We start from the raw sequence: 27,730 nt of genomic DNA, 5'->3' as shown, positions 1-27,730 counted from the left end.
TTAAATGCAATCATCTAAGCGCTTTACAAGAACGGTATTAGCATTGGCTTGTAAAGCATTTAAAACTTCAATGAAAAATGAAAACATTGAAGAAATGTGAAAGATGAAGATGAAAGGGATCGGTTATTCGTTTTATGAGCACCATGTAAAAGTGTTTGATTAGTTGATAGACTTATAAAACGCCACAATGCCTTTTGTTAATATGAAAAAGGCTGCTCAGGCCTCAGGTAGCTCAAAAAGTTTTGCTGTGAAAGTTACAACAATGGATGCAGAACTTGATTTCACGACTGTGGAGGTGAATATTTCGAGCATTACTGTGTCGTATTGATTGATAAAATCGTCTCCAACATGATATTTTGTGCTACTAAATTATTTAGTAACAGGAAATACATATAGATCACACTGAAGTCAAATCACACATAATTTTATTTTAAATTAGTCATTTCGTACCCAGATAGTGTTCGTTCACCTGCAGAGTCTTTCGCCTTCTTTCAGTTTCTGAGATCTATGAGAGTTGTCTTTGTAGTTAATATGAGGCAGGCATTACCTGTGAATGGGGACGAAGTCAGTGTATGAATTATTTTTTTGTAACCTATTTAAAATACGGTTAAAAAAAAAGAAACGGAACTACCGTAACATTTCTGATTTTGGTTCTTTTGTTAGGGATTTTAGTTGTGACGTTATTTAAGTTATGACGTCATATGTAATGTAAACAAAGAAACGCTATCATCAGGTAACGTTTTTCAATATCAAGGAATTATTAAAAATGAAATTGGTATTGCATTCCTTCCTATTTATACTAGACTGATAAATATATATATTTTACTGAAAGATTCATACAAACAAGACTGGAAAAAGGAAGTACATTGTAGATTTCTACTCAGGTCCGGGATTTCAAAACATGACATAAAAAAAATAGAACGATTTTGAGTTTATTAGTACAATGAAAAATTCAGGTAATTTTCCTGAATTTTTTGTTGTTGAATTTTCTACTGTTATTGGGGACTTCATCTCCATATTACTGTAAATTACTGCTAGTCAACAATGAGGTTGTGAGTTGAACCCGGCTCCAATCTTAAATGGACTTGGATTGTCAGTTTTCCAATCAAAAGTCAGGATCAGTGGGTTTTTTCTAGGCACCTCAGCTTCTTCAACCAATAAAAACTTGCCGTCACATAATAAATCAAAAGCTGTGTTTAAAAGTAGAGTTGCGATAAAACAACAAAAGTCAAATCTTTCAGTTTCTAGCAATCCTTCAATTATTGGATAGTGTGTTGCCATGAGTTTGTTCTTCCTACTTTTATTTTAATTTATGCTAATGGCATTCGAATTTATGAAACTTATTCAGATTTTGGTGTGGTATAAATTCTTGACACATTCTCACCTGTTCTTGTAATACTTGTCTTTGTCTTTAAAAAACCTGTATTTCTATTAATACATATTAAACTTAAAATATCTACAATTTCAAGATAAAATATCTTGATTTGTTACTTCTCTATATATTTGAAGGCCAGGCCCCTTAATGGTTTTGTAGGAGTAAATTAGCCATTTTGAACATAAAACCCACATGGATGTTTTGAAAAGTTGGCAGATATGCATAGCAAATGAGTTTGGAAATATGCATACTTTAAGAAGTTTAGTAGTGGCCTCAGGATCATCAATGTTGAAAAATTGAAAATCAACAATAAATAGGAAACAAAGATTCTTCTTTATTTCAGAATTAAAAAAACCAAACAAGCATTGACAAAATATGAAAAAAAGATACCTTAAAGTAATATAAAATCAACTTTAATCAATGTGTACATGGTGTAAGTACATATTAGATATTTTAGTAACTAAAGTTTTATTCTACTTTTAGCACAAGGCAACAGGTAAAGATTTATTTGAATTGGTGTGTAGAACAATCGGTCTGAGAGAAACATGGTACTTTGGTCTGCAGTATGTTGACACGAAAGGATATATAGCATGGCTCAAATTTGATAAAAAGGTATAATTTAATTAGGGCCCTGCCAAATGGTGAACTCTCTATAGTGATCATTCTGTGCGTCTGTCTGTATAAAAAAGAAGATGTGGTATGATTGCCAATGAGACAACTATCCACAAAAGATCAAAAGGACACAAACATTAACAACTATACATGTAGGTCACCATACAGCCTTCAACAATGAGCAAAGCCCATACCACATAGTCAGCTGTATAAGGCCCCAATAAGACAATGTAAAACAATTCAAACGAGAAAACTAACGGCCTTTTTTATTTAAAAAAATGAACTGTCCATCTATTCCATAACAAATTGTGTCTATGTCTAGACAAAGACAAATTTTAATGTGCATATTGTTATGCGTTTACTTTTCTGCATTGGCTAGAGGTATACAAGATATATTTTAAACTGAAACAATCAGCCACCTGGTATACACTCTTAGAATAGCAGTATATTGTGTATTGACACAAAAACATTAACATGATGAAAAGATGAAAATGATGAAGATTATAGACAAGAAGTGCAGAAGTTAAATATTATTTTAATGTAACTACGATAATTAGAATAGCCATATTACATTGTATTATCATATAATTACTGTATTCTAGCTGCAACATTTAGTTTGTGCTACAATAAATTCTTGCACCCATTTATTATTGCAACTTTTGAAAAGTGAACAAAAATGTATACGTAAGTTTAATTATTGCAATTTTAAAAAAAGCTGCTTACAGATATATATGTCGTGTACAAGTTGGGATTTTGTACAGGTTATAACATGTACAAAAATATTGTACATGTTATAACTTGTATAATGCAAAAATACAAGTTATAACATGTACAAAAGTACCTCATACATGTTATAACCTGTACAAAATATTGCTTAAAAATGGTTTTAACTTGTACAAAATAAAAAAATAAGAATATGTTTTTATTATCGCAACAGAATGATATACAACTACTGTCTTTTGATGAGGTAAATATGCAGTTTTATTGACTTTTGAAAAAGTGAATATCAGTTTTTCAAAGTCAATAAAACCCGGTATTTGCCGAAACAAAAGAGAGTAATTGTTTTATTCCATTTTCCGAGGAAAGAAAATGTATTTGATGACAAACATATACCAAAACAAATTTTACATGAAACATTTTACCATAACGTAGCATGTAAAAGTGAGTGACGTTTAGCGCGGTGAATAATACTTTCTCAGGTGAATATGCTTTTTTATTTAAAATCAAATTCATATAGAGAAAACTACTAAAATAATACCAATATGGAATAACAGATGATATTGACCTCAATAATATTTTCATAACTTTTTTACTGTATTATTCCTTCATGTTAGTGTGTATTGTCCTTTTTTGATACAGTTAATGTCCAGGGGTTGGTATTACAAAGCATTCCTAAGACCTATCTTTCTTAGGACATGTCTTATGATCCTCTTATGACTATCTATGAACATATCTTTATTTGATGAATTATAATTGTGAGTGTCCACTTTGAAGGCAATGGTAAAATACTTTTATTTTAGTTGACACTAAAAGACATAAGAGGATGGCCAGGATAGATGTGTAAAAACAAATAAAATTGGGAATTGAAATGGGGCATGTGTCTAACGACAACAACCGGCCAATGGAGCAGAAAACATCCAAAGGCTACAAATAAATGCTTTCAAAGTAGAGGATATATATTTAAAACATCAAAATGACATTCACCTCATGCAAGGATCTTATAGTTTATAAACAAAAAGTGAGTTATAAATTTACAAAAGTCATGCTGAAGGCCAAAAATGTTAAAGAGTAGATCCAAAGATATTGATAATGAAGTGTGGTCCAATGAAAACTATTTCAGCTCTCTCTTGCTTTTACAGAGTAAGCATATACGACATTGTTTTAGTCTTTGCATGCTATAAACAAGAGAGGGAGGAGTATTTCCCAAAATTATTAAGAATCATTCTTAAATTTTTGGAAGAATTTAGAAACTAGTATCTAATGTAATTGTCATTGAGGAATGCAAGCTTTTAGTAAATAGTTTCACACTTATTTCAATCATGATGGACTGCATAAAACATACAATAACATGAAAACACATTTTGCCAACATTATTCATGAAACTTTGTGTTCATTGTCCTTAACAGAAAAAGACACGTTCTTCTGGCCTATTTATTGTTGTTCTTTATGCATTGGTGAATTTAAATGTATATTTTACTTCTTTAAGATTTATTTTAAAATTTTGTACAAGTTAGAACCATTTTTAAGCAATATTTTGTACAGGTTATAACATGTATCGGGTACTTTTGTACATGTTATAACTTGTATTTTTGCATCATACAAGTTATAACATGTACAACATTTTTGTACATGTTATTACCTGTACAAAATCGCAACTTGTACACGACATATATATATATATATATATATGATATCAGAATACAAGTAAATTCTAATTATTGCAGTATTAAACCAACTAGTAATGATATTATTTGCATTGATAAAAAACTTTGGCAAAAAATTCTGAATTTACAGTATATTTCTAGATTTGATAAATGTACATGTGAAAGCAAAGATTTTATCAATTAAAAAATTTAAACATAAATTGTAGAAAGTAATAAACCTAAGAAGTTAGTGGTTTCAGTAGGTCAAATAAAAAACATGTGTTCTGTTTTACATACCTAAGCTTAGAAATAGCCTACCTTAAAGCTTTTTGGGTAATTTTTATGCCCCACCTACAAAAGTCATGATAGTAGAGTGGCATTATGTTTTTTATGCCCCACCAACGATAGTAGAGGGGCATTATGTTTACAGGTCTGTCTGTCCGTCTGTTCATCCATTCGTTTGTCACATTTCAGGTTAAAGTTTTTGGTCAAGGAAGTATTTGATGAAGCTAAAGTCCAATCAACTTGAAACTTAGTACACTTGTTGTTTATGATATAATCTTTCTAATTTTAGTGCCAAATAAGACTTTTGACCCCAATTTCACAGTCCTCTGATCTTAGAAAATGAAAGTAGGAGTTTCAGGTTAAAGTTTTTGGTCAAGGTAGTTTTTGATGAAGTTGAAGTCCAACCAACTTGCAACTTAGTACACATGTTCCCTATGGTAGGATCTTTCTAATTTTTGTGCCAATTTAGATTTTTTACCCAATTTCACGGTCCATTGAACATGGAAATGATAGTGGAAGTGGAGCATCCGTTTACTTTGGACTCATTCTTGTTTTTCAATAAGCTCTGTTTAAGTCAGAATTTCTCACAATAAAAAAAAATAATTCTAAAATACAAAATAAAATCATACCTTTTTCAAAGATGTAATTGGAAACATACATATTATTTTATTTTGGTCTTACCATTTGACAAAATAACAGGCAGTCATTTTCAAGTTAAGGAATGTAAAATAATAATATCATTTGTTCTTTCACTTCAGGTGCTAGACCAAGACATACCAAAAGAATATCCAGTACAGTTTTTATTCCTGGCGAAATTCTATGCTGAAGATGCCTCTGAGGAATTGATACAAGAGATTACTCAACATTTATTCTTCCTCCAAGTTAAACAATCAATACTGAACATGGACATATATTGCCCTCCAGAGGCTTCTGTACTGCTGGCATCTTATGCTGTACAAGCTAAGGTTTGATTTATGGACAATCGTTAAAAAATATACTATGGATTCATTATTATTTTTTGGATACCAATTTTCGAGGGTTTCATGGGTACATGTACAGGTGAACCTTGAATTTATATGTTCAACTGAATACAAATTTTAATAACCATGAAATCACATATCAACGAAAATTAAAACTTTCTGAAATGTAGAAAACTGGTACCCTCGATAATAAATGAATTCCCAGTACAATATGCAGTAGTCTGCTTACAATCAATTAGTAATGGTATTGTGCTATTTGACCTGTCAAATTGCACTGACTGTATAAACTTGGGCTTTGATACAGTCACTGACCATTGAAAATTCTTATAAGTGATGTTCAAGTATTTCCATAGAGTTAGTCTTTGATGTTGTGAAATAATCTTTAAATTTGTCAAAGTTGAATTATATTCAGAATATTTCATTTCATGATTTGGTACAGTTTGAGGTGGTACATATCACTACAGGGAAATAACTCTGCAAAATTCAGTGTTTGTCAAACTGCTATTACATGTATCCAATATTCCCCATTTCCATTCTCAATTTTATTTTTAAAAAAATCATAAAAATTTTGGGTTTAGGTTTTCAGAAATGTTGTATATTGTCAAAGGTTCAAAGTTTCAAAGTAAGTAAGTATTTTGTCAAAATTTGATGAAAAATAAACGAGCCAAATCATAATTGGTCAAGGTATTTGGTACCACTTCATACAGTATAGTCTGAAACAGTCAGTGTTCTCCCCAGATATTTCATTTAGCATCCTGGTAAACAGGGCAAATTAAAATACCATCTTGTTTCTAAAAATTATAGCATCATATCCATAACATACATGTAATCTATAAGAAAACCATTTCAGATAGCATCACATTACCATGATCACATGATGATGCTAAAAGACTCTGGGGAGAACACTGAGTTACAGGATAAAAATGCTTGGTACATGCAGCCTCTCATTCTACCTGCTATTTGACACAATATATTATAGTCTACATCATTGTACATATTGAAAAATATTATGACGCTGTATATATAACAATATAGACATGTTTAAACATCTTCACCCTGTAAAATCAGTTCAAACTAGTATTTGTTTACAGAATTTTAGGGTGCATTCCATGTTGAATATTATTTTGAATTTGTCTGTATAAATCATATTATATTTTCAGTATGGGGATTATGATCCAAGTTCATATAAACCTGGTATCTTGGCGAGTGAAGATCTGTTACCCCAGCGAGTGATAGACCAGTATCATATGACAGCTGAGATGTGGGAAGAAAGAATAAAAGAATGGTATGCTGATCATAGGGGGATGTCAAGGTGAGTTTTAAGTCATATCACTGCTTACGATACGCTCTTTTATTGGACAGTGCCCTCAATAACTTACACGAAAACTGTACAGGACATGGATGATAATAAACAGACTATCAAGGATTATTTTGCCATTGAAGTCGTTGATATTTACATCTATAGACAACCTCACATGCACTATTATTTTTTTCAATCATTAATTTTCTATCTGAAGACAAGTAGTGTGATATCAAAAATTCTCTGAAAAAAAGATCAAAGGAAAAATATACAAAATAGCAATTTATAACATAAATTATGGGCTTGAAAGGAATGATATATTGATTGTGATGTAGAAAACAATTTTAATTGCACACATAAAGCTGTAAACCATTTTCTATGAATAAGTCTCTAGTTTATGAAAAATTTAGTGTTCAAATTTTGAACAGTAGACATATTTATGCCCCTGTTGAAGCGAACGGGGCATTAAGTTTAACCCTTGTATGTACATACGTCCCTAAATTGGTTTTCTGTTCTCTAACTTTAGTTTGCCTCTACCAAATGTTATGAAACTAGTACACAATGCTTGTAACCCTGATTAAGTTTGAAATTAGGTGGTGTCACTTTTACCATTCTAGAAATATACCACTTTACAACAGATATAGCCGGATTTTTTGTTTCCATTCTCTGACTTAAGTTTGTCTCAACTAAATGTTATGAAACTTATGCACTATGCTTATTACCATAAAGCAAGTAAAGATCAAGTTTGATTTTGGGTAGCGTCACTTTTACAATTCTAGAGTTATGCCCCTTTCAGTTCTCTAACTGTAGTTTACCTCAACCAAATGATAAATGAAACTTATACACAATGCTTATTAAAAAAAAAAAAAATCATTTAGTAAATGATTTTTCCCAAATTTTATCAGGTTCTGCTACTAACGCAAGAGATATTGATGAAAGCTTTAATAAACCTGATCAAATTTTATTAAAATGTTTACTGCTGGATCAATGATAATGGATAAAAGAAATGTTACGTGTATAATATATTTTAAATCTGTTTTCAGAGATGAAGCTGAGATGGAATATTTAAAGATTGCTCAAGACTTAGAAATGTATGGTGTTAACTATTTCCAAATAAAAGTAAGCTAAACAAATACACATTACATGGTATAGTTTTAATTGATTAGTTCAAGAACAATTAAAAGCTATTAGAAAATATACTGCCTAGGTGTCAGCATGTTGCAATATAGCTGTGTAACCATAACAGCAACTTTGTCGAGGTCTAGTTGCAATATAGCTGTGTAACCATAACAAATACAATCATATCAGGGTTAATTTTAGCTTAAAGTTATGGGGTTTTCTCATTGTTGAAGGCTATGACTTATAGTTGCTTAATTTGACTGTATTTTGACTCTTTTAGATAGAAGTCACTGATAAATATAGAATAATAGGTAGTTTTGTTTTTAGATACTGACTATATCATGTGGAATATCTAGACGAGCCTGTTAGGGCAAGTTGAGATATTTCACATGATATAGTCAGTATCAAAAACTAAACTACATAATATTCTGTTTATTGGTAATTATGACGTCACACAATGTATTGCCTAATATTTTTAGTGATACAGCCAGTACGTTGATACTCAAAAATATTAGGCAGTAAGATCAAAGGGATAATATACAAATTATCGATAATCATACCATATCTATTATTTGAGATGTCTGACTTGGAAAAATCATAATAAACATAATTGTTAAAACTTTGAGTACTGATCAATTCTCAACCAATCTCCTCCGTCATGAAGAAAAAAAGTACAATAAAAAAGTCATTTTCAGCCTAAATTCTCATATGGATTCCAGTTTTTGTGTTATGTGGATTTTTGTCTTTTAATAGTGTTTCAGAGATAACAAATCACAAATCAGTGGAAATATTTTATTCAGGGTATGTTTTTTTTTCTATCGTTAGAAATTTCATAAAAACTTATGCCGTACAAGTAGAATTTAGAATTCAGAAAATCAGTATCGAAATTTTCTTTATTGCAGCATGTCTAATCAGAAATCTGTGTATGTATATTGATTAAAAGAGATTTGGGGTTTAAATCAATGAGACAGCAACCCAGTGACCAAAAGAAATCTAAACGGTTAACATACAGTCTTCAATAATAGACATGTACCAATCATGCCGTTAATCATCAAAGTCTGATAAAATTGTATATGACTTTAACAGAGGCTTGTGGAAGATCTCAAAATGAAAATAAACATTAAGATACACCAATAGACGACCACCAATGAAGTTCAAGATTTAGGTCATTAATTGGAACTTACCTCAAAATTTATATTTTCAGAATAAACGTAATACAGACTTGTGGTTGGGTGTTGATGCCAGTGGATTGAATGTTTATGAGCGTGATAATAAACTAACCCCTAAAATAACTTTCCCGTGGAGTGAAGTAAAGAATATATCATTTAAAGACAAAAAGGTAAGATATTAATAGAGCATTATATGTGATTTTTTAACACAGTGTATAGATAACACACAAAAGAACAAAGAACCACATTGATTTGAACAAATTTTTGTTGTCATAAATTTATTTGAAAGATTTAAAGAATTTTACACTTCAGTTTTCTTATTACTAGAGCTGCCTGTGTGGGTTGCGTGCACATTTCCTGGTCAGATTAAACCAAATACTTTGACACTTGACATTAAACACCAATTTGTTATCATATTATTACTATACAAAATTTATTTACAACTATGAAACTTATTAATAAGGGAGATAATTTACATATTTATTTATTGTACTCCAACGAAAACAAGTATATTGCTAAAGCAGTTGTTATTTATTTTTTGTTATTGTTTCAATTCAAATATAATTTGGTTTTGGATAGTTATTATATATTTATCGGACCACAGATGAATTATCACATTCTGATCGGTTAAAGGCCTTTGAGGGGAGACTCCCTATGAATGTTTTAAAATATTTAAGAAGGTTTATGTTATGCATTTAAACCACATTTTCCTATAATAGATACATGCATATATTTATAAGAAGATGTGGTTTGAGTGCCAATGAGACAACTCTCCATCCAAATCTCAATTTGTAAAAGTAAACCATTATAGGTCTAAGCTAAGTGTGGTTAGCAGCACAGAGAATTGGTTCACATCAAACAGCTAGCTATAAAGGTTTGCAAGTAGATGTTAGTAAACCAGGAAATCAAATATCCTAATAAAATGCAAGTTTTCTGCAATCAACGAAAATTGATACCCATGAAAATAAATGAATCCACAGTATATAAAAAACGAAAAACAATTATGTCCCACATCAACAAACAACTACTTCTAAACATTTTACTTAACTGTTTGGCCATAGAGTCAATGACTCAGTCTAATTTCCACTTTTGTTTGTCTGCCTGCATGCACTTTTTATCCACAACTTTATGTAGAGTTTTACTTACTCCTTAGATATGTCTAATGTATTTTTTCCTTCTTTTCAGTTTACAATCAAACCATTAGATAAGAAAACTAGTGATTTTGTTTTTACTGCTCCTAAGTTACGGATCAATAAACTTGTAAGTATTGACAGTATTTATAGATTATTGTTGATCATCTCAACGAGATTGATTTTCTTGCTTGAGCTGGTACGGGGAAAGCGAGAAAAGCAATCATGTTGAGATGACAAATGATAATCTGTTTATTGCTATTTTACCTATGAATGGCGTATGAGGACGTTAGTCAATTTCATGTCAATTTCATTAGCAACACCACATGCCTCCTTAGATTCTATCGATAATTTTCAATCTCAAATGAGTAGCATGGTATGAAAAATTATCACAAAAAAGGATCAAAGGAAAAATGCACAAAATAGCGATAATGACAGGTATAATATTGCATACAGGTAGTAAATTTGGTACATTTATTTATGACTGATATTGGGTAGTTCAAGGTTGCACTTTGTAAATATAACTGTTTCTCAAACCACGCCTCTTTTGGGTAGATTTAGAATATTCATTGAAAATTAATTTTGTTTACATACTGGTTCGTTATGCTCTCTTTGTTCCTTCTCACATAGACATAACTTGGGAATGTTACCAGTACATTTACATGTGCATATTGTTTACATTGAAATCTTTGGTTACCCTTCATTCGATGTAGGAATAGTTAAGAAAATTAGTGTTAATTTAAGCTCTGAAAAGTTCAGGGCATATAAACGTTGAAAATATGCTGCACAGCCCTATGTTTTGACCTTTGAAAAAAATTGTAGTGCATATGAACATGATGCACTTTCAATTCTTGAATAAGATTTTTTCAAAAACTTCATAGTAAAAATGGTACAGTTTTAGCCGTGAAAGCTGGGAAATTGCATTGTCAATATTGACAATGCAATCCCTTATGCAAGGTTTCCTAAATAGGTTTCAACATCACAAACTTGTTTGAAAAATGTATGATGATGAAACGGTCTTTAATAATTGATGAATTAATTTAAACAGAAAAATGTTATTAACCAAATTTAGAGGTATGTTGGGCAGCTGCCAAACAGTGTCCTTGCATTTACTCTTGAAACTTTTGTTACTAATAAAAAATGGAGGTCAAGTTTTATATTGCTGATTTTTCCTTTCACCATTTAGGACTCATGGTTCTTGAAAGATTGAAAAATAGTGTTTCCAGTCGTTTCCATGCTTTAAGACATGAATTGTTCAAACAAACTTTTAAAAAATTTCATATGTTGTTACTGATGATAAAATTGAGGTTGAGTTAAAGTTTGATATTGATAATTTTCATTTCACACCCTTCAGGAGTTGTTGTTCTTGAGAGATTGAAAAATGTACAGCTCAACTTAGCTTTTCAAATTTTATATGTTTTTACTGATGATAAAATGATTGTCACTTTACTGTCCAGAAGTTATGGTCCTTGTGATATTGAAAAATAAGAGGACAAATATAAATGTTAACGGATGTTTTATATTTATTTAAGGTATTAGAATTGTGTGTAGGCAATCATGAATTATTCATGAGAAGGAGGAGACCTGATTCAATGGAGATACAACAGATGAAGACTCATGCAAGAGAAGAAAAAGTCAGGAGACAGGTAATGTTTACCCTATTGTTCATGTACAGTTGAACATTGATGGACTGAAATAGAATTTTCATGTACAGTAGAACCTTCATACTTAAAATATATTTTTTCCTGTACAGTTAAAAAGAATAAAAAGTAATATCCTGAGGGATATTTTTTGCCAATTTCATATTAACAATAAAATCATGAAAACATTAACTCACATCAGTTAGATCTCTTACTAATATCAGAACAAGACACAAGTTATAAAACCTGCTTCTTATTTTTTCCTTGAAATAGTGAAATTTCAACGCCACCAAAATAAACCATTTTAGAGTTCTTTTCAATACATTAGGGCTTGAATGTATTCCTAATTATTCTTGTTTTGTTGTATAATGCAGAGAATATGTTTTTGAAAATATTCATATTCACAGACAATACATCCACAAAGTACAAATAAAAGACTTTAAATATCTGTATTATACATGTGACATGAATTTATTTAAAAATTTGTATTTTGCAGCAAGACAGAGCCCGATTAGCGAAAGAAAAGCAATTGAAAGAAGAAGCTATAAGAGAGAAAGAAGATATGGAAAGAAAGTACTTACTGTTACAAGATGATGTGAGGAAGGCACAAGAAGAATTGGTAGGCATCATTTGATTGGTCGCTTGTTTTTATAGTGAAATCTTAGGCATGGTTTGATTGGTCACTTGTTTTTAAAGTGAAATCTTAGGCATGGTTTGATTTGTCACTTGTTTCTACAGTGAAATCTTGGTCAAAGTTTTATACATTTTCTTGTGATTACATATATAAGAAACATCGAATGAATATTTTTATCAAGTTTCACTTAAATTTCACAAAGAGGATCTATTCTTAGTATAGTTAAATGTACTATAAAAGTTACCTCTATAAAACAAAAACCTGTCTCTTTAGGTCACTGTAATCTTGTCCCACTGTAGTAATCATGCATTTAGAACCTCAATTCAAAGGTCATCCTTCTCATAAGGTTAGTGAAACATTGTATTTAAGTGGATATTAGATTAATGTTTTTGCAAAACTATATAAAAAAAAAAAAAAAAAAAAAAAAAAAGTTTTTTTTGTAGAATAAAACTGAATCCACATCCGATTAATTTCTCGTACTTAGGAATTATTCCTATAATGCATATGCATATTTTGACACAATGTCTTTAATTTCAGAAAAGATCCCAGGAAACAACAGAATTATTGGCAGAAAAAGCTGATTTGGCAGAAGCAGAGGCAAACCTGTTAAATCAGAAAACATGTGAAACTGAGGCTGAAATACAAAGATTTAAAATGTCTGCTGTTAAGGTAACAAAACATTATGTAAAGGGTATCCAAGGTTGTACTGAGAGTATAGTTTGCCGGCCTTAATGGTTAAGAGACCCTCTGTAGTATGCATGGGTCTTAAGGGCGGCTCCTCAATGAAAAATTCTCATCCGTAAAAATTCTATATATTTTTTGGAGAGAATTGAACTTAAGTTTTAAAACAATTACATTGATTGATTAATTGTTGGTTGCTTAACGTCCAGTGGCAAATATTTCATGCATGTTTAGGACAATAAAACAATTACATGTAAGTTGTGTATTTTGATACGGTAGATTTAGAATTTTTTTGTACACAATTATTTTATCATTGAATTATCAAAAATGAGAGATGATTTATTTTGATTTCAGTACATGCTGCATACAAATAGTGCTATCAAGATTTAAAATACATGTTTTTTAAAGTTTTTGCCATACCTATTTTGGTTGAAATTTTTACAATGATAAAAAAGAATTTACAGGAGCAGATTTTCTTTATGTCCTGGAAATGTATTAATCATGTTAATTGTATAAAGTGCTCATCAGGGTTTCCCCTGGGTCAATTATTTTTTTCGCCACCTCTTTCGCTAAAACAATATATTTTTCGCCACTTTATTATTTTTTTCGCCAAGTAACACAAATATATTTTTCTTTTAAAATTTTCCTTTACTCCACCCCCTAAATAAAAAGTGGGTTTTACAACAAAACGAAGCATCTTATCACATGGAATTGATCCCTCGTGTGAGGTGTAGTCATTACATTGAAGGGTTACTCTCATGCCAACCTTTTAAATAGATTTCTTCATAACGACAGTTTCTTTTCTAGACCATCGTAAATTAGTCAAACTATATGTTTGAAACCCGTGTGTAACTGAAACGACTTTGAAGTACCCACTCAAATCAATGATCTATATAAAATTTAAATGATAAAGTTTTAAATCAGAGACCTTTCTTGTTATTCAACATTTTTCGTCATAACAACAATTTTCTTTTCTTGACTATCTGTAAAAGAAGGAGAGGAAGCGTACACATTTTGCTTCAAACACGTGCGTCGCTAAGTGGTTTTTAAATCCCTTTTGTGATATGTGACAGAAGTCATTTAACCATATCATTTTGTCATATGAAATAATCAACACCTTTATTAATTAGTCCTTTGATGTCGATAGCTATGAATGCAATCAGCTGATTATTGATTTTCTGTCAAAATCTAAACGAGTTCAAGGTGAATTCCAAGTATTGTCTGATCGGTCAAGTCAGAGAAACCCGAAAAAAAGTAAATAAACAAGATGGCTGAAAATAAATCGTTTAATATATTTCTTTCGCCAAATTCTTTCGCCAATGACGAATTTTAATCGCCACAATTATTATTTTTTCGCAAATTGCGAAAATGGCGACCGCCAGCGGAAACCCTGGTGCTCATAGAAAAGCTGGATTATTTTTTAGAAGAATTTATGTTGAAAAAGCATCACCCTTCTATGATTTTCATACTGCAGTATATTCCATGTTGCATCACACATATTATTGGTCTGATATGTTAAAGTAACCAATGATCATGTAATTATGTATGTCCTCTATATTCAGACAGAGGAAGAGAGAATGTTAATGGAGTATAGAGCCAGAGAGGCTGAGATGATTGCTACAAAGTTGTTAGAGGACTCAGAAAGAAGGTATTTTACATTAACTCAAATAACATGAATAAGTAAAAACTGATTGTATCAATAAACATCATGCAAACAATGTTTTTATGCCCCACCTGCATTTGTAGAGGGGCATTATGTTTTCTGGTCTGTGCCTCCGTTCGTTTGTTCGTCTGTTTGTTCGTCCCGCTTCAGGTTAAAGTTTTGGGTCAAGGTAGTTTTTGATGAAGTTGAAGACCAAACAACTTGAAACTTAGTACATATGTTCCATATGGTATGATCTTTCTAATTTTAATGCCAAATTAGAATTTTTACCCAATTTCACTTTCCATTGAACATGTAAAATGATAGTGCGAGTGGGGCATCCGTGTACTTAGGACACATTCTTGTTTAAGAGTATATAGGAATGCCCCTGTCTATCCATGTGCTTTGTTAGAAAAATTGAGAATGGAAATGGGGAATGTTTCAAAGGGACAACAATATGACCTAACATCTGAAAACAGCCCATGGCCATTGATAGATTTTCAAGACAGCGTGAAAAAAAACTGCACTCATATAAACTACATGTTAGTAACTCATCTTAAACATCTTAAGAGATTAATGAAACTTCACATTCACGTAACATTACCTAAATATGTGGATAAAGGAATATGATCTTGATCCTTAATGCATAATAAATAAATAAATAAACTCATCATAGGTGATCCTTTATTCATAAGGGGAGTTAATCAAATTCAATATGGCAAAAAGAAGTTATTTAAAAAAAAGAAGATGTGGAATGATTGCCAAAGAGACCAAAATGACACAGACATTAACAACTATAGGTCACCGTTCCAGCAAAAAGAGCTAATTAATTTTATGCATTTAAAAAAATATTCATATTTATTATGTATATTTATTTTCAGAGCAAAAGAAGCTGAACAATTAAAGGTAGATTTATTACAGTCCAGGATGGCAGAAAAGATGGCCAAAGAGAGGCTGATGGAAATAACAAGGAGTAATGTTTATCAGGTTTGTTTATTATGATTCTCCAAAAATTTAGGATCACCTACTAATCATGTTTTTGTAAAGAAAATGGTTAAGGTTTAATAAAATTAGCTTTTTTTCTTGCATTTAGCAAGAATTCTTCTATTGTAGATACATATGATACAAATTGAATGAGAACTTATAGTGGTTTCAAATTAGATATAATTATTTTTAGCCATTTAGCATTTTTGTAGAATTTTATTTTCTTTTTTCTGAAATTCAACAAGACTAAAAGTATAGTTGAGTCTTTGATGGCACATGAAGTATGGAAACATATGTACCAATATTTTTTTTAAGATAAGAGAACAATTTGATTTCAACAGCATTTAGGCATTTAATCTTCCATTGTTTTTTTAATATTTTTCCATACTGCAGTTTCTTTGAACTATAATTGATTTTGCTTTCAAGTTTGCCATTAAAAAAGTCTCTAAATAGTCTGCTGTACACATAACATAACAAAGAAATGTACAAGGAATATTTGGATCTACTTTTTGAGTTATATATATATATTCATACACAGTCCAGGCTCAATGAGTCAAAGTCATAGAGACCAAACTTAGGTCTTTAAATTTGTTCCAAAATTATCAGGTAAGCTGTCATCTACAAACATATTTTTTTAACATTTTGGCAAATAAAAGGTTTACATGACATGTTCATTCTTATTCAAATATTTCTAATCAGTCTTAATTTTTTTCTTGTCCTTAAAATTTTCCTGCACTTACAACTTTGACACACCAAGGTTATTGTAAATGTATGTTCAATATTTATGAGTAAGATTTAGATTCAGAATCGAACAAGATTGATTTATCAGAGAAAAATACCCACTTTGTCTAAACTAGAAATTTAGCTTTACTGAAAAATACATCGAGTTATCAGAGTTTTCGACACAACGACATTCTACTGTAGAATTAGCAACAGTTTTATACTGAAGTAATTATGTATGCCTACATGTTTGCTGTGATTCTTTCCTCCTATATATATTTATATGTGTAATTCTCTCCAACACTTTATACATATATCTTTACATTTATAGCAATACTGGACTGATTTCTGTCTTCCGTTATATAATACACAGGTTCAAGTATGCACTTAGGACATTTGTTTTGTATAAAGCACTGCAGATAGTTCAATGTTATGTTTTTTAAAACGCCCGTTTACAGGACGTATTATGGTGTACCATTGTCCATCTGTCCATCCATCCCTCAGCTGTCAACATGTTTGATAATTACTCAAAATCCCTTTATTCCATCCTATATTATACAGTAAAGTAAATATACTCTAAATTATGAGGTGGCCTAACAAGTTCAAATCTGTATCACTAACCTATCAACACTGAGTGGGTCTCATTGGGGTCTAAGCCTTACGCGGGATTGACAATTTTTTGTAAGCGTGACACGTGAAAATCAAATTATTGTGCTATGAAAACAGGAAATGAAGTCTCGAGGGCATGGGAAATTACAAGAAAAATGAGATTTGCTTACGTACATAGTATAAGCGGGATACAGGAATCTCACAAAACAGTAAGTGGGATCTGGGATCAAAACCCCCCAATAAAACCCCCACTGAGGATACAGGCAGGTAGCAAGTCACTAGACTCCTATCTTAATTAAGTTATTTCTCCAATAAAAATCTGACCAACAGCCAATAGTGCTGAAAGTGATTTCAATCAATCAATCAATCAATCAATATTTTAGGGGAACTTTCCTACAAAAAATATACAAGAGGAAAAAGGTAGACACATTTCTTAATCTCCAAGACAAGCTGTAGTTAACTTTTATATAACCTACTCTAAAGAAACCTTTGTTTACAGTGAATTTTTACATTGATAGCAAGGAAATGCCATGATTTCCTTATGATATCAGTAAAAATCATCTGATGATTTTGAATTTGAAATTAATCTGATAATTTTACTCGCCTGACATCAATCAACTGTTGCACCAAAACAACTTGGGAATGAGTTGAAAAAATACATGGAATTATATCTTTCTCAGCATTTATATTTGTGGTTTACCTGTAAACACAGAATCCATGAACATTGATAAATCTACCAAGAATAATGAGTCCACTATTATGATTTAAATAAGATTTGACCAGAATTTAATTTGATAAAATTCCAATAATGTACCAGTTGTACAAAAGATTCAATCTGCAGTGTTTTATACTCAATAAATCTATTTTTTCTGTTCTTGCTTTATTTGCTATTATATGTGCCAAATGTTTTTTGTACTTTGTGGTTGAATGTATAAAGTTATAAAATAGTGATTTTGTCAATATCAGGTTTTATATTTCTAAGTATATGCCTTAATTTTATAGATTCTTGAAGAAATATATTCATTTTTTTTTCAATTATGTATCGTTAGATGATTTTTAATTCCAAACGTTTGCAATGTTTTTATTATTGCAAAAATTGTGACTGTTTAATCAAAACCTAGAATTTTTAATTTGAAAGTGTTATTTGTATGTTTGTATGCAGCATTTCTTAAAATTTTAATAATTTATCTTGCATTTTATTGCGAATGTTTGATAACTGCAATAATAAATGCTCACAAAGGGTTTTGAATTTAGATATCCTATCAGTAATTAGAATCATTTATGTAGGAAGTAATTAACAAAATATGTCCAATATATTTGTTTCCTTAAATGCTTGTCTGCACTGCATCAATTCTGGATTTTGATTTGATTTTTAAAAAAATTGTATTGTTAGTTTTATTTTGGATCTTTTTCTAGTTTGTTTACTCTTTTCAAAACTGCATGACAAAAACTTTAGTAGATTTTTTTTTAAAACATGAACAGATATTATCATACCGTGTTTTTGTTTCACAGAAAAAATACATACATAAAGTGACCTGAGTATAACACTCTTAGAGGTGTAACACCACTAATTCGGGCCCGGCCAGAAAGCACATACCAGAAAGTAGTACATATTTAACGCAAAATTGTTCCTACGCATGAGTGTAACTTTCAAAATATGTAAGATATTTAGGTATTTTTGGCATCAAATGAAAGCTGAAGGACTGGTGGTCATTGTAGAACACTTTTGGACTTTTAATTTTAAATATTTAAAAAACTGCAGCAACTTTTAAAAAGAGGGTACATTTGGTCTGTTTGTCAGATCAGAAGAACCTGTTTTGGTACATCTGAAGTTCCGGAAACCAGTTCTTTCTTATATGCAATGTAAGGTATGCTGATTTTTTCAGTAGAAGACACCATAAAGTGTTGCTTTGACATGCAATGATTGCCACTTTATTTGAACTTAAAATGAAAGAGGTGTGCCTGGTTGAAATAGAGGAATTTAACATAGAAAGTAATGGGACCATGAATTAGTGGTGTACTTCCTAGAGATAACAACAGAAGAAAAAAAAACTTATTTAACAAAATGAACACTACACCTTTTTATAATAAAATTTGCTATTCAATCCAAAACAATGTTTTACTTAGATAAGAGTGATTTAATATTAGGTTTTCATTACATGTAAAGATGAAGGCTCTAAGGGACAACATCAAAAGATCGATGTAGGATAAAAAAACTTAAATCTTAAATCAAATAGTTTGGGGGGGGGGGGGGGGGGGGGTAAATCAATTTTTCCCAAATTAAGTTAATAGGGGGGATGAGGGGGGGGGGGGGGGGGGGGGTCAGTGAAAAAACTTATGTGAATTAAGTTTTTTATCCTACATAGAGCTTTTGATGTTGTCCCTAATTGAGGGTTTGTACAGGGATAAGTGAACATAGGAATCAGTATGGGGAAGGAAGTGGCAGGCAGAGGGTTGGAACTGGGGAAGAGGGGCAGATAAAAATAGGAATATGCTAGACAGAATTACATGTCCATTTTTTCTTGGTGGGGGGGGGGGGTAAGAGAATAGGGGAGTAATATTAATCAAGGAACCCCTGTGTTCACCCCTACTACATGTATGTAATAAAGTTGATTCATTTCTAACTTTATATGTTAGTTTAAAAAGATACATTACACACAGTATATTATTTCTTAAAATAATAGCAATGGACCTTATCATGCTTATTACTATCTAATTGATATATTTCAGCCCTCATATCAACTGCCAGAATTGACATCAGATATAACAACAGATCTTACTGAAGCTGAGCTTGGAGGAGATTTGTTTGGAGTTGGTGATATGGATCAACTCTCACTTGAAATTGAGAAGGAAAGGTAAAAAAAAAATTGCAGTTTTTCATATTTATTTTAAACTAATATATATATATTTTTAACAGCAATAATGATGGTTACTACATAGAAACTGATTTGTGTATGTTTTAATTGAAGCTAAATGTATCATGTCATGTATATATGCTTCTTCCACAAGAAAAATGTTTTGTGATGAATTTTACTTAAGTATTCACAAATATTTATCACTAGAAGTTATTTAACAGACAACTTTGATAGCCATAGAAGTATAATTGCTATATCACTAGCCTGTCAACACCGAGGTTATTAGTTAGAACCCTGCACATGGTGGATGAACTCTACTCTAACTTCAATAGACACAGATTGTCAGTTGTTTTGCTGAAAGTCAGTGATTCTCTTTGGGCACTCAGGCGTCCTCAACCAATTTTTTTTACCGCTGATGAATAGCCAGTTGTGCCATCAACATCATCGATCAATTTAAATGTGATGATTATAACTATTTTTGTAAATACAGGGTGGAATACATGGAGAAATCTAAACATCTTCAAGACCAGCTACGAGAACTGAAAACTGAAATAGAAGTGCTAAAAGTAGAGGAAAATGAAACAGATTATGATAGATTACATGAAGATGGTATACAGAGAGGAGATAGTAAATATTCAACACTCAGACAGGTAAATAAATTTACAATTTGAAGGTGTATATATATTAAAAGGAGATGTGGTATGACTGGCAATAAGACAAATATCTATCAGAGACATAATGAAGAGTGATCTACCAGAGACATAATGAAGAGTGATCTACCAGGACATAATGAAGAGTGATCTACCAGAGACATAATGAAGAGTGATCTACCAGAGACATAATGAAGAGTGATCTACCAGAGACATAATGAAGAGTGATCTACCAGAGACATAATGAAGAGTGATCTACCAGAGACATAATGAAGAGTGATCTACCAGAGACATAATGAAGAGTGATCTACCAGAGACATAATGAAGAGTGATCTACCAGAGACATAATGAAGAGTGATCTACCAGGACATAATGAAGAGTGTGTAAATAACTTACAGCTCACTGTACACACTTCAACACTGAGCAAAACCCATATCATAAAGAAGTCAAGTTTTAAAAAAATATTTGACAAAAAGTTTAACATTTAAAAAAAACATCATTCTGGTTATGATAAAAGAAATCAACAACAAAAAATATTGCAGAGCGCAACCATTGACAACATCTAGACTTTTAAAGTTTGTATTCAGAGAGGGAAGACATATTGCTTAGTTTACTCGTCAACTATAGTTTATGGAGTCCTGATCTTTTGGAATAAGCTCCATCTGTTAACATGTGACACTTTTTCACTTACTTCAATGATCTACTATCTATTTTCAGTAAACATAATATATACAGTAAACAATATCCCTGTATTGTAGGAACATATTAAATTTATTTGCACAACCTTTAGAAACAGAGAGAAAAGTGAGGCTCATAGAGCTTTTCACTTGTTTGATTGCGCATATAGTATATACAATAGACCACTTTCGAGTTCATCCGTCACTGGAAAAAACTAGGCGCACCTTTGTGACGTCATTTACCAGATAGAGGGGTCGCCTGTATCCCTGCACTATTAACCTTCATCAAGCGTCTAAGTGATCATCATTGTTCAGGATAAACTAGAAATATTTTTTGTTTCGTAGGTACTTAAGCATAATTCTCTAATAACAGCAGTGCTGATTGTCAACTATTATGAGAATTTAGTTTGCCGAATAAATCATGTAATATAATAATATAATTTTCCAACCACTCGCTCAACATTGGAATGGAATCGATGATGCCCCTAAACGCATGAATGATGTTCACTAAAACCAGAGTTTTTGACGGAAATGCATCGAACTTGAAAGTTGTCTATTGAATTTTGTTGAACCTTTAAAAACTTGTTGCTCACCAATACCAGCAAAGTCCATAAAACAAGTACTTCAGGTCTTGAAAAAAAAATCCACCTAAGCCCACAGTATGTCTTGGGTTTTCTTTACTTTTCATTATAAATGTTAATAAAAAAAACTTAGCGACATCACAAAGTTTATTGATCTTTAAATCTTAATTAAACTCTTCTATTTCAGGCCAAAGCCAATACAACTTCGTCTAGAGTAGCCTTCTTTGAACAGTTATGATAACCGTTATATAACTAATCAGTATTTGGTGCCAGAAAGTATTTCTTTGTATTGGATGTGATTCATGGCTATTATCAAGTTGAATTGTTGGATATAGTACTTTGAAAATGACATTATGATAATAATCCACCAGAATATATTTTATAATTTTAAAATATTAAATGTGTGTCCTTAATAAACTTTAAGCATGTAATGGCATTTAAATGGTATTTATAAAGTTTAAAAAGCAATAATTTATTAACTACAGCATGAACCTTTGTTGTGCTGACATTTATGACCAGGAAAACAACACAATTCACAACCTTGATTTGAAACAAAATTGTGAATGAACCATATTTTTAGACAGTTGTTTGACAATGTGCTATTAAAATGTATAAATGTGTATGGAGAATGGTAACAGTGCTTTTCAAATTTTCACAATTTTTGTTGAAAATACATAGAAGTTTTATTGGGGAGGGGGATATGAAAGTCTGGATGGGGTTTCTTGAATTCTGTAGGATTTAATTTAAGGGGCATCAGTGTACTGTGGACACATTCTTTCTTGTTTTCTATTTTTTTTCATTTTAGCCCAAAAAATATTCTCTATTCTGTATTTTCTCTATTGTATTTTTGCCTTTTTTCTGTATTTCAGGTTCATTTTCTCTGTTCTGTAAACCCCATCCAGACCCTGGACACACATGAAATGAGTTTTTCATTTTTATACGGAAATATTTATATTTTACATTTTATAATGTTATTTGTGTTTATATATGAAACCAAACTTGAAAAGTGTCAATATTTGTGCTAACACTGCCAAAATATGAAGTTTTTTTTTTAAAGTGACTGATTAAAGATAAAATGATTTTTATTATGACTTTTTAATCGCATCAATTATAGAAATTGTAATTTTAATATTAAGATTTGACCATAGGAATTAATAAGTAATCCTGTTTGAGCTAAGATTTAGAAGAGGGACACAGTTCTAAGATACAGGGCATGTATGTGTGGTATCTTGTAAAAAAAGGGGACACTTTATCATGTTTAAATATAAAAGAAATGAAAAAGTTTGCCATGGTTTTAGTGGGTACATGTCGCCATGCCATTGTTAGTTTGTTATGGACCTACGAGTTTGATGTCACTTTGGTATAAACTATAGCCTCTCTTTGAAGTGATATTGTATTTTTACGTGGTTTATAGTATTTTTTGGGCTGTAAAGATCTTTGTCACATTGAAAAGTATTAATTTTCCGCCAGACAACAGAAGCCCATATATAGGACAGGAATATAAGGTCAAAATGACAGTTGTTTGCTGCTGCCTTTCAAACCACCTATAAAAACAGCCTACCCAAGTAATTATATGACACAAATCAGTTCATTTTTTTATATAAAGATTTTTTTCTCTAACTGGCAATAAAAAAAAACAGAATTCTTATGGGTGACCTAAAGGTGGAGAGTTCTACACAATGGGAAGAGGTGAACTGTGCCTCTCTACTTTTGATTAATAGCTAAGACACTGTAATAAAATGTCTATCCATGCTCCAAAGTTGCTTTAGGAATGTTGATACCTTTTTTACCAATATGAATACAAAATATGGTATTTTGACTTTTGAGATTGGTATGTGTACAAGATACACATCTTTTAAGTGCTATTTTTGGCAGTGAATACTGTTGTTAAGTTTCATGCTCTGTTAGTTTCATAACAAGATCTGATATTTTATTATTGAGTATGCTTTTATAATGTGCAATACTTTTTCTAGCTATTTATATTATTTGTGCTATTATTTGTTGTTTCATGTAGAATAATGTATGTAGACTGGTTCTGGTTCTTATTCATGTATATATTTCATCAAGATACCAGTCTAAACAATTGCAAATTGATTTTTTACCCATGACACTGAAGTTTACAAATGTATATAATGTCTTTCTACCAATATAAATACATATTCATCTGGTAAGGGCCTTTCTAAATATCGATGTGTGAGGGTAGGAACGGTTGTTTTATATTTTAGTGATGGGTCATTTATGGTTGTATATCTACTTGTTGTATACAACATTACTAAGAGTAAAAGTTATTTTTGTTGTGGGGAATATTTCGAAGTATGTTTTTACCTTTTCTCATTCATTTTAACAGATAGCAATGTAACCAGATTATTCTCATTTACCATACTTCATTTTATTTATTTATTAATTTTGTGTTTTACAGCAAAGCTGTATATATTACACATTTAATTGTCAAATGAAGCCTGGTTTGGTTTCGTCTTTGTTTTCTGATCTACCTGACTATACTTGTTCACAAGGTTCTTTTTTCATAGGAATGTTGTTTTTATTTTTGGTTCAAATTTCTGACACAAATGATGGTGCATACATGTTGTAGAGATATTTTTTAAAAGCATTACTGGAAACTTTTAGTACCAACACTATGACAACAATGAATATAACACAAAGTTACTGAATATTTAGGAAGTTAAAATTTCAGCAACTACAATTATATTCAAGTTGAATTTTCTATAGATATAGGAGGGTGTAGTGTGAGTGCTAATGAGACAACTCTCCATCCAAATAACAATTTAAAAAGTAAACCATTATAGGTTAAAGTACGGCCTTCAACACGGAGCCTTGGCTCACACCGAACAACAAGCTATAAAGGGCCCCAAAATTACTAGTGTAAAACCATTCAAATGGGAAAACCAACGGTCTAATCTATATAAACAAAACGAGAAACGAGAAACACGTATATATTACATAAACAAATGACAACTACTGTACATCAGATTCCATACCCCTTTTCTGCAGCACACAATTGTGTATCAGATATAAAAGGACATGAGATCTTTCCCATGTATTTTCTAATTACTACTCAATAATGATAATTGTTATCCCAATTTAAGCCACATTTGGCTGGTGGAAATTGGAGAAGAATAAGGTCATTATATGACCCTTGATTAATGTAGCATTATATGAAATGTGTTCAAAAAAGATAAAGAAATCAAATTAGTTCATATTTCATTGTATATTGACATCAAAATCATTGGAATTATTTATTGCCTTTTGTGAAAGATTGTATAAAACATTTTTTTTTTTTATAAAATTTGTAAAAAGCCTGCTGGACTGAATTTTTGTATATGTGTCAGAATTTCAAAAACATGTACAATGTGTATAGTACATGACATCACTCTTTTGTTCCATTATTTATAACATGTGGTCAATTTAATTTTTATCAAGACCTACTAGAGATTGTAAATGTTAGAAGAAATATGTACAAGTGTTGGCATTGTTTGAGAATTTCTTTTTTCAGCGGACACAAAAACAGTTAAAACCGCTGAATGTTTTCTCCAATTTTTAAGCTTCAATCGAATATGAAACATCTCTCTAATTTAACATGCATTTGCTAGCTTCTTTTTAATTTTGATTTTATCTAAACTAGATTCTAAGTTCCAAAGGAGAAGGGGCAATAAGGCCCTTATTTGGCCCAAAATTTACTGCAAATTTTAAAGTTATCATACATATTCTGAAATTACTGAAAACTTGTCTAAAGTATTAGGTACTTAGAAAAACTAAACAAATTTGACATCGAACAAGTTACCATGGCTTCAAATCATAACCTTATTTGCATATTTTGTTAAATTTCGTGATTTTCCTTGTTTTTTCATCAAATTTTTAGTATATTTTAGACTGAATAAATATGTGTGCACCCAAGAAACAACTTTATATTTGGAGAGATAATGCCAATAGTTATAATAAAGCTTTTGTTAAATTATTTTGTTGTTTCTCAGCTGAGCAGGATGTTTCCACAATGGAAATAAAGTAAGAAAACATCACAAATTCTGTATTTTTCATCGTTTTTGTGAAAACAGTACATATTATGACGTAATTGTGACCTCATCAGATAAAAATCTTAATGTTTTTCATTTATATTTCTTGACCATATGTATATCTTAACATTATGTGCCAATTTGAAATAGTTATCAAACATTTCATTTTCTTGGGCCAAAAATAGGATTTAATGCCCCTACTCCTTTATTATACACTATAGATTCCTTATTTTTTAGAGTACTAATTTTTCATGGATTGAGAAAAATGTATTTTCGTAGATATCTGATTTAATGGTTTGCCAAAGTCTACTTACAAGCCTAGAGGAAATTTATACTTTGTTCAACATTTAAAGCCATGATCAGCCTTACCCCCGCCAAAATCCACAAAAAGGAGTAGGTCCGGTAAAGGCAGATTTTGGCCTCAAAGTTCAAGTTCATCTGATGCAGGATTTTTGACACATTTTAAACACTTTAATGTCTAATCCAGTCGATTCAATTAGTTTATAAGAAAGATCGGAACTGATTTAGTAATTTAAGACGCTATTATTCAAGCTGAAATATGAAAAATCTATCAATTATGCCATAATATGTCACTTTTCAGATGTTTTTTTGTCAAAAATGGAAGTTGCCACATTCATGTTCAATCTCAACCTTTATATATGTTTTAAACGTTATATAAGTTATATATTATCATAAAAATACAACTTACATTTAGATATTCAGAATGAACACAAATGTGGCCAATATTAAAACTGTATCTTACTTAATTATATAGACACCAAGAAAATTAAAAAATTGTGAAAAGAACAGTGTGAATCTTAATGGGAAATAGAGTATCCTGGAGATTTTTACAGTATTCATATGAATATTTCTAATAAGATGAAGTTCATGACTTAAATCAATGATCAAATTCCCTCTGAGTATGCAAGAAGGGAAATATAAATGTGTTTTCATTTTGTTCAAAGAATGAGAATTGAAACCTCAAAAAGTTTCCTCATATCAAAGAAATAATTGCCTTGTAGAGTATAAATCAAAAGAATTTGAGGCAAGTCATTATCACAAGTGTAAAGATGAAATTAACTTTTTATGCTGTAGAATTAATTTACTGAAGGATTATCCTTTTACTTGGTAAATAAAAAAAACAGGGTAGTTTTTATCATATAGACAATAATGCATGTTTCTTGAAATGAAATTATAAAAAAAATGAATTGTTTGCACTTTATATCAGAACATAGCTACTATCACCAGTTAGTTTTATACTTAGGTTGTTTAAAGCAGAGTTGATTATATGTCAATTGTCTTAACATGGCATTTATCTATAATAAACTGAAATATCAAAAACTTTCTTGCTTTTATATTAGATTGTGTACATCACATTCAATGTCATGGTGAACTGGATACCAAAATTTCATAAGTGTGGTTATAGACAATGTTACAAGTGTTCAAGAACAAACACTGTTCGTCAAACGTATTCCTCATTGTATAGCGAAAAAAGTAGATTTTAAAAAGTAATTTTTGTTTAAAAAGGGATCAGGCTGATATCCAGTTGAAATTAAACTAAAGAAAAGTAAATCTGTATTGGAGAATGTAAAATAGAAAGAGAATTGTGTTTTCGGCCAAATAACTCAATGGATAGTTTTCATTATAAAACTTATGTACATATACTTTTTTCTGATGAAAATTCTTTAATTTATTC

At 30.8% G+C, this 27,730-nt stretch overlaps 1 protein-coding gene across 2 annotated transcripts; it reads left to right on the top strand.

The window, feature by feature from the left end:
• Positions 1-13: 13 nt before the first annotated feature.
• LOC134681330 (merlin-like) lies at positions 14-27,367 on the top strand. Of its 2 annotated transcripts, XM_063540910.1 has the most exons (16): positions 14-295; positions 1,859-1,987; positions 5,394-5,600; positions 6,776-6,927; positions 7,959-8,034; positions 9,239-9,373; positions 10,389-10,463; positions 11,866-11,979; positions 12,470-12,592; positions 13,145-13,276; positions 14,851-14,936; positions 15,812-15,917; positions 16,966-17,013; positions 19,974-20,098; positions 20,589-20,748; positions 22,194-27,367. In XM_063540910.1, exons 1-16 carry the CDS (start codon positions 188-190, stop codon positions 22,242-22,244), a joined length of 1,827 nt encoding a protein of 608 aa, XP_063396980.1. In that variant the 5' UTR covers positions 14-187; the 3' UTR covers positions 22,245-27,367. The 2 variants fall into 2 exon arrangements, with proteins under 2 accessions (XP_063396980.1, XP_063396981.1); XM_063540911.1 differs by lacking the exon at positions 16,966-17,013 and having other exon boundaries at positions 15-295; positions 22,194-27,366.
• The last annotated feature ends 363 nt before the right edge of the window (positions 27,368-27,730 follow it).

The sequence above is a fragment of the Mytilus trossulus genome, chromosome 8, assembly GCF_036588685.1.
Source record: "Mytilus trossulus isolate FHL-02 chromosome 8, PNRI_Mtr1.1.1.hap1, whole genome shotgun sequence".
Classification (NCBI taxonomy): Eukaryota; Metazoa; Mollusca; class Bivalvia; order Mytilida; family Mytilidae; genus Mytilus; species Mytilus trossulus.
This window is presented reverse-complemented; position numbering and strand designations above follow the sequence as displayed.

Bases quoted from the DNA above. Each gene is read 5' to 3' on its own strand.
- LOC134681330 (XM_063540910.1), top strand. From the start codon at position 188: ATGCCTTTTGTTAATATGAAAAAGGCTGCTCAGGCCTCAGGTAGCTCA. The intron at 11,980-12,469 runs GTAATGTTTACC...TGTATTTTGCAG, and splicing joins AAGAAAAAGTCAGGAGACAG to CAAGACAGAGCCCGATTAGC. The intron at 17,014-19,973 runs GTATGCACTTAG...GATATATTTCAG, and splicing joins TATATAATACACAGGTTCAA to CCCTCATATCAACTGCCAGA.